This window comes from Salvelinus namaycush, chromosome 36, assembly GCF_016432855.1.
Source record: "Salvelinus namaycush isolate Seneca chromosome 36, SaNama_1.0, whole genome shotgun sequence".
Lineage (NCBI taxonomy): Eukaryota > Metazoa > Chordata > Actinopteri > Salmoniformes > Salmonidae > Salvelinus > Salvelinus namaycush.
The window spans coordinates 14423662-14440751 of NC_052342.1; the positions used below are offsets into that span (position 1 = coordinate 14423662).

A 17090-nucleotide genomic window follows, 5' to 3' on the forward strand; every position below is an offset into this window, starting at 1 on the left:
GTCACTTTTATTGTAAATAAGAATAGAATATGTTTCTAAACACTTCTACATTAATGTGGATTTTTGGGGGTATGGTATTTGTGCATCTAACTTTCTCATCATTATTCACAATTCATTCAGGATTATCTGTAATCATGGTAGCATCCACCTTAATGTAGCATCCACACAGGAGGTCCAGTACTGGGAAGAAATTAAATCTACTTTCACATCTAGGTCACTGGGAAAACATATTGGTTTGTGTCCAAAAATGCACCCTATTTCCTATATAGTGCACTAACTTTGACTTTGGCCCTGGCCTGACATCTGGGGTGCAGGCATTAAAAAATAGAGACAAACAAGAGGCTTGCGTGAGGTCACAATGAAGTTCTAGGACTTAGAAGTATGAGTGTGTGTTTACAGTTACTGTTTAGTTGTCAGTGTATGAGGAAGCTCAGACTAACTCTATGGCTGTGTCTAAAATGGCACCCTACTCCCTATGGGCTCCGGTCAAAAGTTGTGCACTCTATAGGGAATAAGGTACCCACTTAATACGCAGCCTGTGTGTTTAAGCAGTGTATTAGGAAGCCCAGACCAATTATATGACGACAGACAGACAGACAGACAGACAGACAGACAGACAGACAGACAGACAGACAGACAGACAGACAGACAGACAGACAGACAGACAGACAGACAGGAAAGAATGCCGCTGCAATGGATAGCTGCTGTTTTACAGGCTCCTGACCAATTCTGCAATTTTTTTTCACGCTGATCTTAACTTTTTTGGTACATAATGTTTCCCGCATCATATCCTATGACCAAAAATACGTTACAGCCTTATTATGAAATGGATTAAATAACAAACTACACACAATACCTGATAATGACAAAGCAAAAACAGGTTTTTAGAATTTTTTCCAATTGATAAAACATTTACATAAGTATTCAGACCCTTTGCTATGAGACTTAAATTAGCTCAGGTGCATCCTGTTTCCATTAGTCATCCTTGAGATATTTCTACATCTCGATTGGAGTCCACCTGTGGTAAATTCAATTGATTGGACATGATTTGGAAAGGCACACACCTGTCTATATATGGTCCCACAGTTGACAGTGCACGTCAGAGCAAAAACCAAGGATGAAAACCATGAGGATGAAGGAATTGTCTGTAGAGCTCCGAGACAGGATTGTGTCAAGGCACAGATCTGGGGAAGGGTAGAAAAACATATCTGCAGCAGTTGAAGGTCCCCAAGAACACAGTGGCATTCTTAAATGGAAGAAATGTTTTACCACCAAGACTCTTCCTAGAACTGGCCGCCCGGCAAAACTGAGCAATCAGGTTAGAAGGGCCTTGGTCAGGGAGGTTAGCAAGAAGCTGATGGTCACTCTGACAGAGCTCCAGAGTTCCTCTTTGGAGATGGGAGAATCTTCCAGAAGGACAACCATCTCTGCAGCACTGCAGCACTCCACCAATCAGGCCTATTTATGGTAGAGTGCCCAGATGGAAGCCACTCCTCAGAAAATGGCACATGACAGCCCACGTGGAGTTTGCCAAAAGGCACCTAAAGGACTCTCATACCATGAGGAAACAATATGTTCTGGTCTGATGAAACCAAGATTGAACTTATTGGCCTGAATGCCAAGCATCACGTCTGGCACCATGCTGGTTAAGTGTGCCTTGAATTCTAAATAAATCACTGACAGTATCACCAGCAAAGCACTCCCATACCATCCCAACTCCTCCTCCATGCTTCACAGTGGGAACCACACATGCGGCGATCATCCGTTCACCAACTCTGCGTCTCACAAAGACACAGCGGTTGGAACCAAAAATCTCAAATTTGGACTCATCAGACCAAAGGACAGATTTCCACCGTTCTAATGGCTACTTCTCGTGTTTCTTGTCCCAAGCAAGTCTCTTCTTATTATTATTGTCCTTTAGTAGAGGTTTCTTTGCTGCAATTTGACCACGAAGGCCTGATTCACACAGTCTCCTCTGAACAGCATTTCACATGTTGAGATGCGTCTGCTACTTGAACTCTGTGAAGCATTTACTTGGTCTTAACCTTTGGAGCAGAGGTAATTCTGGGTCTTCCTTTCCTGTGGCGGTCCTCAAGCGAGCCAGTTACATCATAGCGCTTGATGGTTTTTGCGACTTGAAATGTTCCAGATTGACTGACCTTCATGCCTTATAGTAATGATGCACTGTCGTTTCTCTTTGCTTATTTGAGGTGTTCTTGCCATAATATGGACTTGGTATTTTACCAAATAAGGCTATCTTCTGTATACCACCCCTACCTTGTCACAACACAACTGATTGGCTGAAATGCATTAAGGGAAAAAATTCCACAAATTAACAAGGCACACATGTTAACTGAAATGCATTCCATTTGACTACCTCATGAAGCTGGTTGAGAGAATGCCAAGAGTGTGCAAAGCTGTCATCAAGGCAAAGGGTGGTTGCTTTGAAGAATCTCAAATCTCAAATATATTTTGATTTGTTTAACACTTTTCTATTTACTACATGATTCCATATGTGTTATTTCATAGTTTTGATGTGTTAACTTATGATTCTATAATGTAGAAAATAGTAAAAATAAAGAAAAAACATTGAATGTGTAGGTTTGTCAACTTTAGACTGGTACTGTACATGTTTCTGTACATAATTGACTGTACCTCAGAGAGGTCTCCGTTCTTGATGTGTGCCCGGGCCATGCTATCCAGCCAGGTGCGTCGCAGCTCGGGGGTGGAGGCGTAGGAGCGAGCCAGGCTGTACTGCAGGTCCAGCAGCATCTCTGGGTCCTTTTCATGCTCCCTCATTTGGGCCGTGGCCATCAGCACCGTCCGGATACGCTTCGTCAGTCCCTTCACCTCCCCAGGGAACGCTGTCGACTACACTCACACAAACACACACGAAGCACAGCACAGCACAGCCTGAGGGTTACTGGTAACCATTCTGTACTAGGGAGTGTGCTAATTTATTCATCCTCAGATCAACATAACTGGAACAGCACAGACAGTTGGTAATTTACAAAACATTAGCAGAACACATTTCCCATCCTTCACAGTGGATCTGCATCTGAGTAATATAGCAGGTACTCGTATCTAGTAAGACTTAAGTGTATTCACAGGCAAAGTCAGAAAGCATCCTGGTCATCTGCTCGACTCAAGACTGTATTAGCCCAATGAGCTAAAGCCTTGGCATTAGGCTAGCTCTGGGAGCTAACACGCATCTTAACCACCTCAGACATATTTACATTTCAAGCTATTACAGAATGGAGCAAGACCTTGATACTTTACACATCTTTTGAAAAAATCTCCCTTTCCAAGCCGCATATCCTACTCCAAGACAACAGCATGGTTAATATCTGACCGGGGAACAAACAACTGTATCACTCATTAAAAGAGCACAGCCAAGGCAGTATATACAGTGCATTCAGAAAGTACTCAGACCCTTTGACTTTTTCCACATTTTGTTAATTTACAGCCTTATACTAAAATGGATTACCCCATAATGACAAAGCGAGAACAAGTTTTTGTCAATGTTCTGCAAATGTATTAAAATTAAAAACAGAAATACCTTATTTACATAAGTTTTCAGACCCTTTGCCATGACACTCGAATTTGAGCTCAGGTTCATCCTGTATCCATTGATCATCAGATGTTTCTACAACTTGATTGGAGTCCACCTGTGGTAAATTCAAATGGTTGGACATGATTTGGAAAGCCACACACCTGTCTATATAAGGTCCCACAGTTGACAATGCATGTCAGTGCAAAAACCAAGCCATGAGTTCAAAGGAATTGTCTGTAGAGCTCCAAGACAGGATTGTGTCGAGGCACAGATCTGGGAAAGGGTACCAAAACATTTCTGCAGCATTGAAGGTCCTCAAGAACACAGTGGCCTGCATCATTCTTAAATGGAAGAAGTTTGGAACTGCCAAGACTCTTCTGAGAGCTGGCTGCCCGGCCAAACTGAGCAATCGGGAGAAAGACCTTGGTCAGGGAGGTGACCAGGAACCGATGGTCACTCTGACAGAGCTCCAGAGTTTCACTGTAGAGATGGGAGAACCTTCCAGAAGGACAACCATCTCTGCAGCACTCAACCAACCAGGCCTTTATGGTAGAGAGGCCAGGTGGAAGCCACTCCTCAGTAAAAGGCACATGACAGTGCGCTTGAAGTTTGCCAAAAGGCATCTAAAGGACTCTCAGACCATGAGAAACAAGATTCTCTGGTCTGATGAAACCAAGAATGAACTCTTTGGCCTAAAAGCCAAGCGTCATGTATGGAGGAAACCTGTCACCATCCCTACGGTGAAGCATGGTGGTGGCAGCATCATGTTGTGGGAATGTTTTTCAGCGGCAGGGACTGGGAGACTAGTCAGGATCGAGGGAAAGATGAACGGAGAAAAGTACAGAGAGATCCTTGATGAAAACCTGCTCCAGAGTGCTCAAGACCTCAGACTGGGTCGAAGGACAACGAAGGGCAATGAACCTAAGCACACAGCCAAGACAAGGCAGGAGTGGCTTTGGGACAAGTCTCTGAATGTCCTTGAGTAGCCCAGCCAGAGCCCGGACTTGAACCCATTCGAACATCTCTGAAGAGACCTGAAATAAGCTGTGCAGCGACGCTTCCAAGCCAACCTGACAGAGCTTTAGAGGGTCTGCATAGAAGAATGGGAGAAACTCCCCAAATGTAACGTAACAAAATATGGAAAAAGTCAAGGGGTCTGAATACTTTCCGAATGCACTGTATGTCCCTTTGACACTTTTGTTGAACTCATTACAGCAGGACTGTTTCAAATCAAAGTATATTGGTCATGTACACAGATTTCCAATGTTATCGCAAAATTGTCTTTCTAGTGCAGTAATGATACCTAGCAATACAAATCAATCGCACATAATCCAAAAAGTAAAAAGAACGAAATTAAGAAATATCAGAACGAGCAGTCAGTCTGGAATATAAATATATATATATAATAATGGTGTCTATAGACATTATAGATAGTATATGAATAGAAAAGGTGTGTACAGCAGTAGTTATATAGGATGAGCCATGACTAGAATTCAGTATATAGATATAAAGTGGTTAAAACAGTATGTAAACATTATTAAAGTGACCAGTGTTCAATGACTATGTACTGTACATAGGGCAAAGCAGTCTCTAAGGTGCAGAATAGAGTACCAGGTGGTAGTCGGCTAGTAACAGTGACTAACGTTCAGGGTAGGGTACTGGGTGGAGGCCGGCTAGCGGTGACTGTTTAACAGTCTGAAAGAAGCCGTTTGTCAGTCTCTCAGTTCCAGCTTTAATGCACCTGTACTGTCTTGCTCCTTCTAGATGGTAACGGGGTGAACAGGCTGTGGCTCGGGTGGCTGAGGACCTTGATTATCTTTTTGGCCTTCCTGTGACATCGGGTGTTGTAGATGTCCTGGAGGGCAGGCAGTGTGCCCCCGGTGATGCGTTGGGCTGACCACCTCTGGAGAGCCCTGCGGTTGCGGACGGTGCAATTGCTGTACCAGGCGGTGATACAGCCTGTCAGGATGCTCTCAATGGTGCATCTGTAGAAGTTTGTGAGGGTCTTAGGGGCTAAGCCAAATTTCTTCAGCCTCCTGAGGTTGAAGAGGTCCTGTTGCACCCTCTTCACCACACTGTCTGAGTGACGGGACCATTTCAGGTCGTCAGTGATGTGCACGTCAAGGAACTTGAAGCTTTAGACCCTCTCCGCTGCGGCTCTGTCAATGTGGATGGGGGGCGTTCTCTGTCTGCTGTCTCCTGTAGTCCACGATCAGCTCCTTCTTTTTGTTGAAGATGAGGGAGAGGTTATTTTCCTGGTACCACTCTGCCAGGGCTCTCACCTCCTCCCTGTAGGCTGTCTCGTCATTGTTGGTAATCAGGACTTCCACTGTTGTGTCGTCAGCAAATTTGATGATTGAGTTGGAGACGTGCATGGCCACACAGTCATGGGTGAACAGGGAGTACAGAAGGGGGCTGAGCATGCACCCCTGTGGCGGAGGTGTTGTTGCCTACCTTCACCACTTGGGGTCGGCTCGTCAGTACATCCAGGACGCAGTTGCACAAGGGGGGGTTCAGACCCAGGGCCCTGAGCTTAGTGATGAGCTTGGAGGGCACTATTTTGTTGAAAGCTGAGCTGGAGTCGATGAACAGCATTCTTACATAGGTATTTCACTTGTCCAGGTGAGATAGGGTAGTGTGCAATGCAATGGCGATTGCGTCGTCCAAAAGACTGGGATATGGAGAGATTGTGGTGGTTTCTGTACTCTACCCTAGGTTAGCTACACAGCTGCTTTGTCACTGTTGGAGAACTAGTTGTTGTTTTATGATGATGATGATGTCTACCGGGTGAACAACAGACCCGAGGGGATGAAATAACCAGTTAACTTAGGTGTTTGAAGGAAAACAAACAGTATTTGAAGGGCATAGAAAGGGCATAAAGCAAACCTCTGCTTACAGGGGGGTTCTACACGGACCCAAAAGGGTTCTAGCTGGAACTAAAAAGGGTTCTTCTATGGGGACAGCCGAAGAACCCTTTTGTAATTATTTTTTCTAAGAGTGGAGGGTTACCTTGGTTTTGTCGCTGTTGTCAAAGTTGTTGACGATGGAGACTCAAGACAGTGTTAGCCTTACGAGATAAAGCCTAGCAATTACGTAACCCTGGGAGCTAATTCGTAACCACCTACAGCAAATATGCATTACAAGCTTTTCCTAACTGTTACCTTCATGGCTTTGTCGCTGTTGGCAAAGTTGTTGATGATAGAGAGGGACTCCTGGAAGCGGGAGCTACCGGTCAGCGCCACATCTGAGATCAGCTGGCTCACTGCGATGATGATCTACACCAGCCCACATGAAAAAAGACTACAGTTTACAGTACTTTCTATTGAATTCTGTAGTAAACTGAAGAATACTGTAGAATACTACACACTGTAGTATCCCTCGATCATGTGTAGTATACTGTAGGATATTATAGTAAATACTGCAGTATTATCCACAAAAAAACACTGTAGTAAACACTACAGTAATGTCCGCAAAAACACCACAGTCCACAAAAACACTACACTTTAATAACTAAAGTAAATACTAAAGTGTTTAAGTTGCATATACCCTGCCCATTCCCCTCCCCCATATCCCAATTTGTGCCACACATTGTGCCAAATATTGTTTTTCCCTACAGGTTATAGAAAAGAGCAGAAGCTCTGAACTATCCATTCAGAACCCAGTCCTACCTACAGGTTATGGAAAATGTTCTCTTTTCTCCAGTAGGTTTCCTCAAGGAGAAAGCCTCCACTTCAATGTCAAAGATAATACAACAAAAAAACTATAGTAAATACTATAGTAATGTCTGCAAAAAAACAACAGTAAATACTACAGTATACTACAATCCGCAAAAACACTACATTAATTACAAAGTGGATTTAACTTCTTTAGGAAAACAGCCCTAATATTGGAAACAAGCATCATTATGTTGTCATCCAGAGTCACATGTATTTATTTTCCATGCTCTAGCACACAATATTTTACATACATCAGGTTTTTAAAGGACCAAAGAGTTTGGTCTGCTTTGAGTTTTCATTTTTGCTGTCACGTTCCTGACCTTATTTCCTTTGTTTAGTCTGTGTTTAGTTGGTCAGGACGTGAGCTGGGTGGGCATTCTATGTTTTGTGTTTCTATGTTGGGTTTGTTGTTTGGCCTAATATGGTATTTTATTAAATGTGGGAGAAGGTAGAAAGATAGATGAAGGGGGAACCGATGTAAACACAACACACCCCTGGCCTGGGGTGCTGCCTCAATCACATGTAATATGAAATCGACCAAATCCGACCTACTGCACATGCACTCTCTATTTGCTCCTTCCTTTCTCACTGTCCTGTCCAATAAAAATATAAAATTCAAAAGGAGTGGGACTGTTCCAATCCAAAATAAAAGAAACAAAAACACACACACACACACACACACACACACACACACACACACACACACACACACACACACACACACACACACACACACACACACACACACACACACACACACACACACACACACACACACACACCACACCACACACACACAGCGCTCTGTCTGTCCAACTGGATGAGTTATGAGATGGAAATTGGAGCCCATTTTCACCATGGATAATGAAATTAATGAATATGTCCCTTGAAGGCTTATGGAAGCATTGAGAATGGTTTCTGACACAGCCGATTGTTAGAGGAGGTTGGGAAACTAAACAGCTGGTCTGTATTTGAACTTTAATTCACATTCTTTGGTCAGATGATCAAAGCAATGTCAGTGCTGTGATGTTAAATCTGCTTGGACTTCAAATGAGTTTCCAACTGGTTCATAGCCATTCTTAGTGACTTAAATCTATTTGTGTGAGGGGAGTTTGTGCATGCTAAATGGTTGAGACCGCACAGAGAGGACTCATGGGTTGGGTATAGTGTTACTTTGACATAACATGAAGAAGTGCTTTGAAACTTAGTTAGATGTTCATAGGCACACCTGTGATGGACTGCTGATGATGCAATAACAGAACCAGTATTGCATTGTGCAGTTAAATAAACAATCAGTGACAGCTGGCAGTTCCTTGACGTTCAGGGGGATGTTGTATATGACCTGTAGGTGAGTGCATAGGAAGGTTATCCTCTTGGTGTATTCATTTATGTATTCATCTATCCAACCCTCCCACCCACCCAACCACCCAACCACCCATCCATCCATCCATCCATCCATCCATCCATCCATCCATCCATCCATCCATCCATCCATCCATCCATCCATCCATCCATCCATCCATCCATCCATCCATCCATCCATCCATCCATCCATCCATCCATCCATCCATCCATCCATCCATCCATCCATCCATCCATCCATCCATCCATCCACCCACCCATGTTACAATAGCTGACCTGCAGGTGAGTGCGTAGGAAGGTCTTCCTCTTGGTGTACTCATAGTTGTTCCTCATCAGCAGGTAGAGTAGAGTGGAGGCCTCGGCCCGCAGCAGACCCATCTTAGATACACAGCACTTCAGAACCTCATTGCACAGAGCCGCACACAGAGTCACACGGCCCTTAAACAACGCCACCGGGAACTGACAACAACAACAAAATCCCCATATGTAAATATACAGTGTTGAACAACGAAATGTAAAACATTGAAACAAATAATGAATCAAAACACTGTGATAAAGTATTAATAATCCATAATGAATATGACCGCACTTTGATAAATAATGCCCTCATTGTAGATATTAAACTCCAAATGAATGAGTAATTTTGTTCCTATTTTTCCAATGCAAAATTATATTTCTTAGTCCCACCTTGTTAATGAAAGCCCTGAGGGAGGCAAAGACGTGTTTGAGGGCAGCCTCTGATTGCCCAACCTTCAGGAATTTGAGATAAACATCAAACACTTTCTTCATCAGGGGGTTGTGGCCATCACTGTCCAGCAGCTGGTTCTGAGGACAATCAATCACATACCTGATCAGTTAACCAATGCAGAAATCCAAATATTTTTCAAATCAATGTGTTAAAACCAAATTGACTAAACAATTATTGAAGTTCCAATTGAGTAGTGGTGTAAAGGACTTAAGTAAAAATAATTGAAAGTACTACTTAAGAAGCTCTTTGGGGGAATCTGTACTTTACTATATATATTTTTGACAACTTTTACTCCACTACATTACTAAGGAAAATAATATACTTTTTACCCCATACATTTCCCCTAACACTCAAAAGTACTTGTTACATTTTGAATGCTTAGCAGGACAGGACAATTAGTCATTTTCTATGAAGGTATTTTTTACTTTTACTCAAGTATGACAATTGGGTACTTTTTCCACCACTGCAATTGAGACAGTGAAACAAACTGGTTCATTCCTTTAATTCGGTGTCTTCATACAAACTTGAACTAGTCCATCACTAGGGCATGGAGCAGGGAAAAACTTAGCTAGACCCATAGTAAAATGTCTAGTGCTAACCTTGAAGCACTGAATGAAGAGTGATAGGACATCCAGTACGCTGAGACAGGCCTCTGTAGAGATACTACCCTCTAACAGAGCCTGGTGATGGACCTCTGCCTCTGACGGACCAGCCCCTGGACCACACACACCAGGCAGTAGAGAGAGAGAGAGAGAGTCAGAGGACATATACGGACCATGTACCACAGTGGAATATTGTGATGGCTCAGTATTGATATGGTGACAGTGGATTGTATTTCATCAGAGTAGCACCTACATGGCTATGGTTACTGTACACAGGGAGCCCAATTCTGACTTTTTTCCACTAAATTGTTTATCATTTTACTACACCTACAGAAAGTATTTCCAACCCTTGAATGTTTCCACATTTTGTTGTGTTACAGCCTGAATTTAAAATAGATTACATTTAGATTGTGTCACTGATTTACAAACAATACCCCTATAAAAGTCAAAGTGTAATTATGTATTTTTTATATATATATATTTTTTAAACAAAATGAATAGAAAATGTAAGTTAAATGTCTTGAGTCAATAAGCATTCAACCCCTTTGTTATGGCAAGCCTAAATTACTTAATGAGTAAAAATGTACTTAAGTTTAACATGATTTTTGAATGACTGCCCTGTCTCTATATCCCACACAATTATCTGAAAGGTCCCGTAGTCGAGAAGGGAATTTCAAGCATAGATTCAATGACAAAGTCCAATGCCTTGCAAAGAAGGGCACCTATTGGTCGATGGGTAAAAAAATGCTCTGTTGGGTTGATGATTATACTTTATAGCTGAGGGTTTTTGTTCTCAAGTTTTTTTCTCCGTCATACAGTAGGCTAACCTATAACTGAGTTATATTGTTGTCCTATTTGCACACCACTAAGTTAACTATCTAATGAACAAGACTACTATTAATAACATTATTCTGACCCTCTTAAATCTCTTTCAGGACGTGCCTGGTGCAGTTCTACTATGTTGGAAAGAGGAACATTAAATCAAAGTTTATTTGTCACGTGCGCCGAATACAACAGGTGTACAGTCGTGGTCAAAAGTTTTGAGAATGACACATTCATTTTCACAAAGTCTGCTGCCTCAGAATGTATGATGGCAATTTGCATATACTCCAGAATGTTATGAAGAGTGATCAGATGAATTGCAATTAATTGCAAAGTCCCTCTTTGCCATGCAAATGAACTGAATCCCCCCCAAAACATTTCCACTGCATTTCAGCCCTGCCACAAAATGACCAGCTGACATCATGTCAGTGATTCTCTCGTTAACACAGGTGTGAGTGTTGATGAGGACAAGGCTGGAGATAACGCTGTCATGCTGATTGAGTTTCGTATAACAGACTGGAAGCTTCAAAAGGAGGGTGGAGCTTGGAATCATTGTTCTTCCTCTGTCAACCATGGTTACCTGCAAGGAATAATCCATAATCCATAATGCCATAATCATTGCTTTGCACAAAAAGGGCTTCACAGGCAAGGATATTGCTGCCAGTAAGATTGCACCTAAATCAACCATTTATCGGATCATCAAGAACTTCAAGGAGAGTGGTTCAATTGTTGTGAAGAAGGCTTCAGGGCACCCAAGAAAGTCCAGCAAGTGCCAGGACCGTCTCCTAAAGTTGATTCAGCTGCGGGATCGGGGCACCACCAGTACAGAGCTTGCTCAGGAATGGCAGCAGGTAGGTGTGAGTGCATCTGCACGCAGTGAGGCGAAGACTTTTGGAGGATGGCCTGGTGTCAAGAGGGGCAGCAAAGAAGCCACTTCTCTCCAGAAAAAACATCAGGGACAGACTGATTTTCTGCAAAAGGTACAGGGATTGGACTGCTGAGGACTGGGGTAAAGTAATTTTCTCTGATGAATCCCCTTTCCGATTGTTTGGGGCATCCGGAAAAAAGCTTGTCCGGAGAAGACAAGATGAGCGCTAAAATCAGTCCTGTGTCATGCCAACAGTAAATCCTAAGACCATTCATGTGTGGGGTTGCTTCTCAGCGAAGGGAGTGGGCTCACTCACAATTTTGCCTAAGAACACAGCCATGAATAAAGAATGGTACCAACACATCCTCCGAGAGCAACTTCTCCCAACCATCCAGGAACAGTTTGATGAAGAACAATGCCTTTTCCAGCATGATGGAGCACCTTGCCATAAGGCAAAAGTGATAACTAAGTGGCTCGGGGAACAAAACATCGATATTTTGGGTCCATGGCCAGGAAACTCCCGGTTGGACAAACAAAAACCCACAAATTCGGACAAACTCCAAGCATTGAATATGCAAGAATGGGCTGCCATCAGTCAGGATGTGGCCCAGAAGTTAATTGACAGCATGCCAGGGCGGATTGCAGAGGTCTTGAAAAAGAAGGGTCAACACTGCAAATATTGACTCTTTGCATCAACTTCATGTAATTGTCAATAAAAGCCTTTGACACTTATGAAATGTTTATAATTATACTTCAGTATTCCATAGTAGCATCTGACAAAAATATCTAAAGTCACTGAAGCAGCAAACTTTGTGGAAATTAATATTTGTGTCATTCTCAAAACTTTTGGCCACGACTGTAGACCTTACAGTGAGAGTTAGGATGATGTTTGGATTCTGTACTGCACTAATAGGTAGGGCTACTAACTCTGTCCTAAACAGGTACATGTGTCTCTGTGTATTTGTAGGAATCAGCATGCTTGGATGTCCAAGCTAAGGTTCCACGCCCTCCACCCATCTTGAGACTTGGTTGTCAAAGCTAGTTATTCCTTTTTCTTTTTTGCTCCTTGCTAATAAATATCATTGTCTTTCTTTATGCTATACTTGACTTGAGTGACGTGATCTTCCTGTCCGGTCTTGCGCCCCCTTGGGCTTGTGCAGTGGAAGAGATCTTCGTGGGCTATACTCAGCCTTGTCTCAGGGTAGTAAATTGGTGGTCTGTTGATAACCCTCTAGTGGTGTGGGGGCTGTGCTTCGGCAAAGTGGGTGGAGTTATATCCTGCCTGTCGGACAGGGCCACAGTGTCCCCCGACCCGCCGCCTCCAGTATCTATGCTGCAATAGTTTATGTGCCGGGGAGCTAAGGTCAGTCTGTCTTATCTGGTGTCCTGTGTGAACTTAAGTATGCTCCCTTCGCTCTCTCTCTCTGAGGACCTGAGGTAGTCTTAGGACCATGCCTCAGGACTACCTGGCCTGATGACTCCTGGCTGTCCCCAGCCCACCTGGTCGTGCTGCTGATCCAGTTTCAATTGTTCTGCCTGCGGCTATGGAACCCTGACCGGTTCACCGGACATGCTTCCTTGTACCGGACCTGCTGTTTTCGACCCCCTCTCTCCCTTTCTCTCTACCGCACCTGCTGTCTTGACCTCTGAAAGCTTGGTTATGAAAAGCCAACTGACATCTACTCCTGAGGTTGTACCCTCTAAAACCCCTGATTATTATTTGACCCTGCTGGTCATCTATGAATGTTCGAAGATTTTGAAGAGCGATCTAGCCTTAATTGCCATATACTCTTATAAGAGTACTGGCCACATTTTGAAGAGCGATCTAGCCTTAATTGCCATGTACTCTTATAAGAGAACTGGCCACACCTCAAAGTCTGGTTCCTCTAGGTTTCATCCTAGGTTCCAGCCTTTCAAGGGATATTTTCCTAGCCACCGCGCTTCTACATCTGCATTGGTTGCCGTTTGGGGTTTTAGGCTGGGTTTCTGTATAGGCAATGTGTGACATCTGCTGATGTAAAAAGGGCTTTATAAATACATTTGATTTGATTATGCAGCTACTCTTATCATTAGGTGGTTCTCTGAGAATGGCTTATCAAGTTTAACGGTTTAATGTCAAGTGCACAAGTACAGTGAAATGCCTTTCTTGCAAGCTCCACAATACCCCATAATGCAAAGGGTAATCATGATTTTTTCGAAATTGTAACACATTAATTATTCATGAAAATCGGAAATGTTTTGAGTCAACCCATTTGTTATGGAAAGCCTAAATACGTTCAGGAATCAGAATGCGCTTAATACATCACATAATAAGTTGCATGGACTCACACAATAATAGTGTTTAACATGATTGTTGAATGACTACCTCATCTCTGTACCCCACACATACAATTATCTGTAATGTCCTTCAGTCAAGCAGTGAATGTCAAACAAAGACTCAACCACAAAGACCAGGGAGGTTTTCAATTCTTCACAAAGAAGGGCACCTATTGGAAGATGGATAAAAAAAGCACGAATTGAATATCCCTTTGAGCATGGTGAAGTTATTAATTACACTTTGGATGGTGTATCAATACACGCAGTGACTACAAGGATTCAGGCACTCTTTCTAACTCAGTTGCCAGAGAGAAAGAAAACTGAGCAGGGATTTCACTATGGTGATGGTGATTTAAAACAGATACAGAGTTTAATGGCTGTGATAGGAGAAAACCGAGGATGAGGAAAACGATGAGGTTTACTCCACAATAATAACCTAAATGACAAAGTGAAAAGTTGGATGCCTGTACATGGAAAAATGTTAGAACATGCATTCTGTTTGCAATAACGCACTAAAGTAATACTGCAAAAAATGGCCAAGTTACAGTTTTGACTTAAATCGACTTGAAAATCTATGGCAATACTTGAAAATGGCTGTCGAGCAATTATCAACAACCAACTTGATAGAGCTTGAATAAATGTTAAAAGGATAATGGGTAAATATTGTACAATCCAGGTTTGCAGAGCTTTTATAGACTTACCCAGAAAGACTCACAGCTGTAATCACTGCCAAAGTTGATTAACATGTATTTACCCAAGGGGTTTAATCCTTATCTAATCAAAATGTACATGTGTATTATTTTATATTAATATATATATATATTTTTTCATCTATTTTGACAGAGTATTTTGTGTAGATCGTTGACAGAAAAACTACAATTAAATCTATTTTCATCACGCAAGAACCTCTCAAGCTCTGTCAGGGTGGATGGGGAGCGTCACTGCACAGCTATTTTCAGGTCTCTCCAGAGATGCTCGATCGGTTCAAGTCCGGGCTCTGGCTGGGCCACTCAAGTACATTCAAAGACTTGTCCTGAAGCCACTCCCGCGTTGTCTTGGCTGTGTGCTTAGGGTCGTTGTCCTGTTGGAAGGTGAACCTTCGCTGCAGTCTGAGGTCCTGAGCGCTCTGGAGCAGGTTTTCATCAAGGAACTCTGTACTTTGCTCAGGTCATCTTTCCCTCGCGCCTGACTAGTTTCCCAGTCCCTTCCTCTGAAAAACATCCCCACAGCATGATACTGCCAGACGTGACGCTTGGTATTCAGGGCAAAGAGTTCAATCTTGGTTTCATCAGACCAGAGAATATTGTTTCTCATGGTCTGAGAGTCCTTTAAGTGCCTTTTGGCAAAGTCCAAGCGGGCTGTCATGTCCCTTTTACTGAGGAGTAGCTTCCGTATGGCCACTCTACCATATAGGCCTGATTGGTGGAGTGCTGCAGACATGGTTGTCCATCTGGACGGTTCTCCCATCTCCACATAGGAACTCTGGAGCTCTGTCAGAGTGACCATCGGGTTCTTCGTCACCTCGGTGACCAAGGCCCTTCTCCCCTGATTGTTCAGTTTGGCAAAGCGGCCAGCTCTAGGAAGAGTCTTGGTGGTTCCAAACGTCTTCCATTTAAGAATGATGGAGGCTACTGTGTTCTTGGGTACCTTCAATGCTGCAGAATTTTTTTGGTACCCTTCCCCAGGTCTGTGCCTCGACACAATCCTGTCCCAGAGCTCCACGGACAATTCCTTCGACCTCATGGCTTGGTTTTTGCTCTGAAATGCAATGTCAACTGTGGGACCGTATATAGACAGGTGTGTGCCTTTCCAAATCATGTCCAATCAAGTTGTATAAACATCTCAAGGATGATCAATGGAAACAGGATGCACCAGAGCTCAATTTCAAGTCTCATAACAAAGGGTCTGAATACTTATGCAAATAAGGTATTTCTGCTTTTTATTTGTAATACATTTCTAAAAACCTGTTTTCCCTTTGTCATTATGGGGGATTGTGTGTAGATTGATGAGGATTTTTATTTATTTATTTAATCCATTTTAGAATAAGGATGTAACGTAACAAAATGTGGAAAAAGTGAAGGGGTCTGAAAACTTTCTGAATGCACTGTATTCAAGGTATAACATTATATGTGTGAGAGAGGGAAGTGGGAAGGGATAGCAACATGTTCATATACAGTTGAAGTCGGAAGTTTACATACACTTAGGTTGAACTCATTAAAACTTGTTTTTCAACCACTCCACAAATTTCTTGTTAACAAACTATAGTTTTGACAAGTCAGTTTAGGACATTACTTTGTGCATGACACATGTAATTTTTCCAACAATTGTTTACAGACAGATTATTTCACTGATTCACAATTCCAGTGGGTCAGAAGTTAACATACACTGAATTGACTGTGCCTTTAAACAGCTTGGGAAATTATGTCATGTCTTTAGACGCTTCTGATAGCTTCTGATAAGCTTCTGACTGACATCATTTAAGTCAATTGGAGGTGTACCTGTGGATGTACTTCAAGGCCTAGCTTCAGTGCCTCTTTGCTTGACATCATGGGAAAATCAAAAGAAATCAGCCAAGACCTCAGGAAAAAAACTGTAGACCTCCACAAGTTTGGTTCATCCTTGGGAGCGATTTCCAAACGCCTGAAGGTACCACGTTCATCTGTACAAACAATAGTATGCAAGTATAAACACCATGGGACCACGCAGCTGTCATACCGCTCAGGAAGGAGACGCATTCTGTCTCCTAGAGATGAACATACTTTGATGCGAAAAGTGCGAATCAATCCCAGAACAACAGCAAAGGACCTTGTGAAGATGCTGGAGGAAACGGATACAAAAGTATCTATATCCACAGTAAAATGAGTCCTATATCGACATAACCTGAAAGGCGGCTCAGCAAGGACAAAGCCATTGTTCCAAAACCGCCATAAAAAAGCCAGACTACCGTTTGCAACTGCACATGGGGAAAAAGATCGTACTTTTTGGAGAAATGTCCTCTGGTCTGATGAAACAAAAATAGAACTGTTTGGCCATAATGACAATCGTTATGTTTGGAGGAAAAAGGGGGAGGCTTGCAAGCCGAAGAACACCATCCCAACCGTGA

The 17090-nt window shown here is 42.7% G+C and overlaps 1 protein-coding gene across 1 annotated transcript in view; it reads right to left on the minus strand.

Annotated features, from left to right (window-relative positions):
* LOC120030343 (dedicator of cytokinesis protein 11-like) overlaps positions 1-17090 on the minus strand; it is a 131887-nt gene that overhangs the window by 38199 nt on the left and 76598 nt on the right. Inside the window, exons 40-44 of the mRNA XM_038975717.1 lie at positions 9979-10094; positions 9319-9456; positions 8908-9090; positions 6715-6828; positions 2656-2871 (exon numbers count right to left, since the gene is read on the minus strand). Of these exons, the coding sequence (XP_038831645.1) occupies positions 2656-2871; positions 6715-6828; positions 8908-9090; positions 9319-9456; positions 9979-10094 (767 nt within the window). The remainder of the gene's footprint in view (positions 1-2655; positions 2872-6714; positions 6829-8907; positions 9091-9318; positions 9457-9978; positions 10095-17090) is intronic.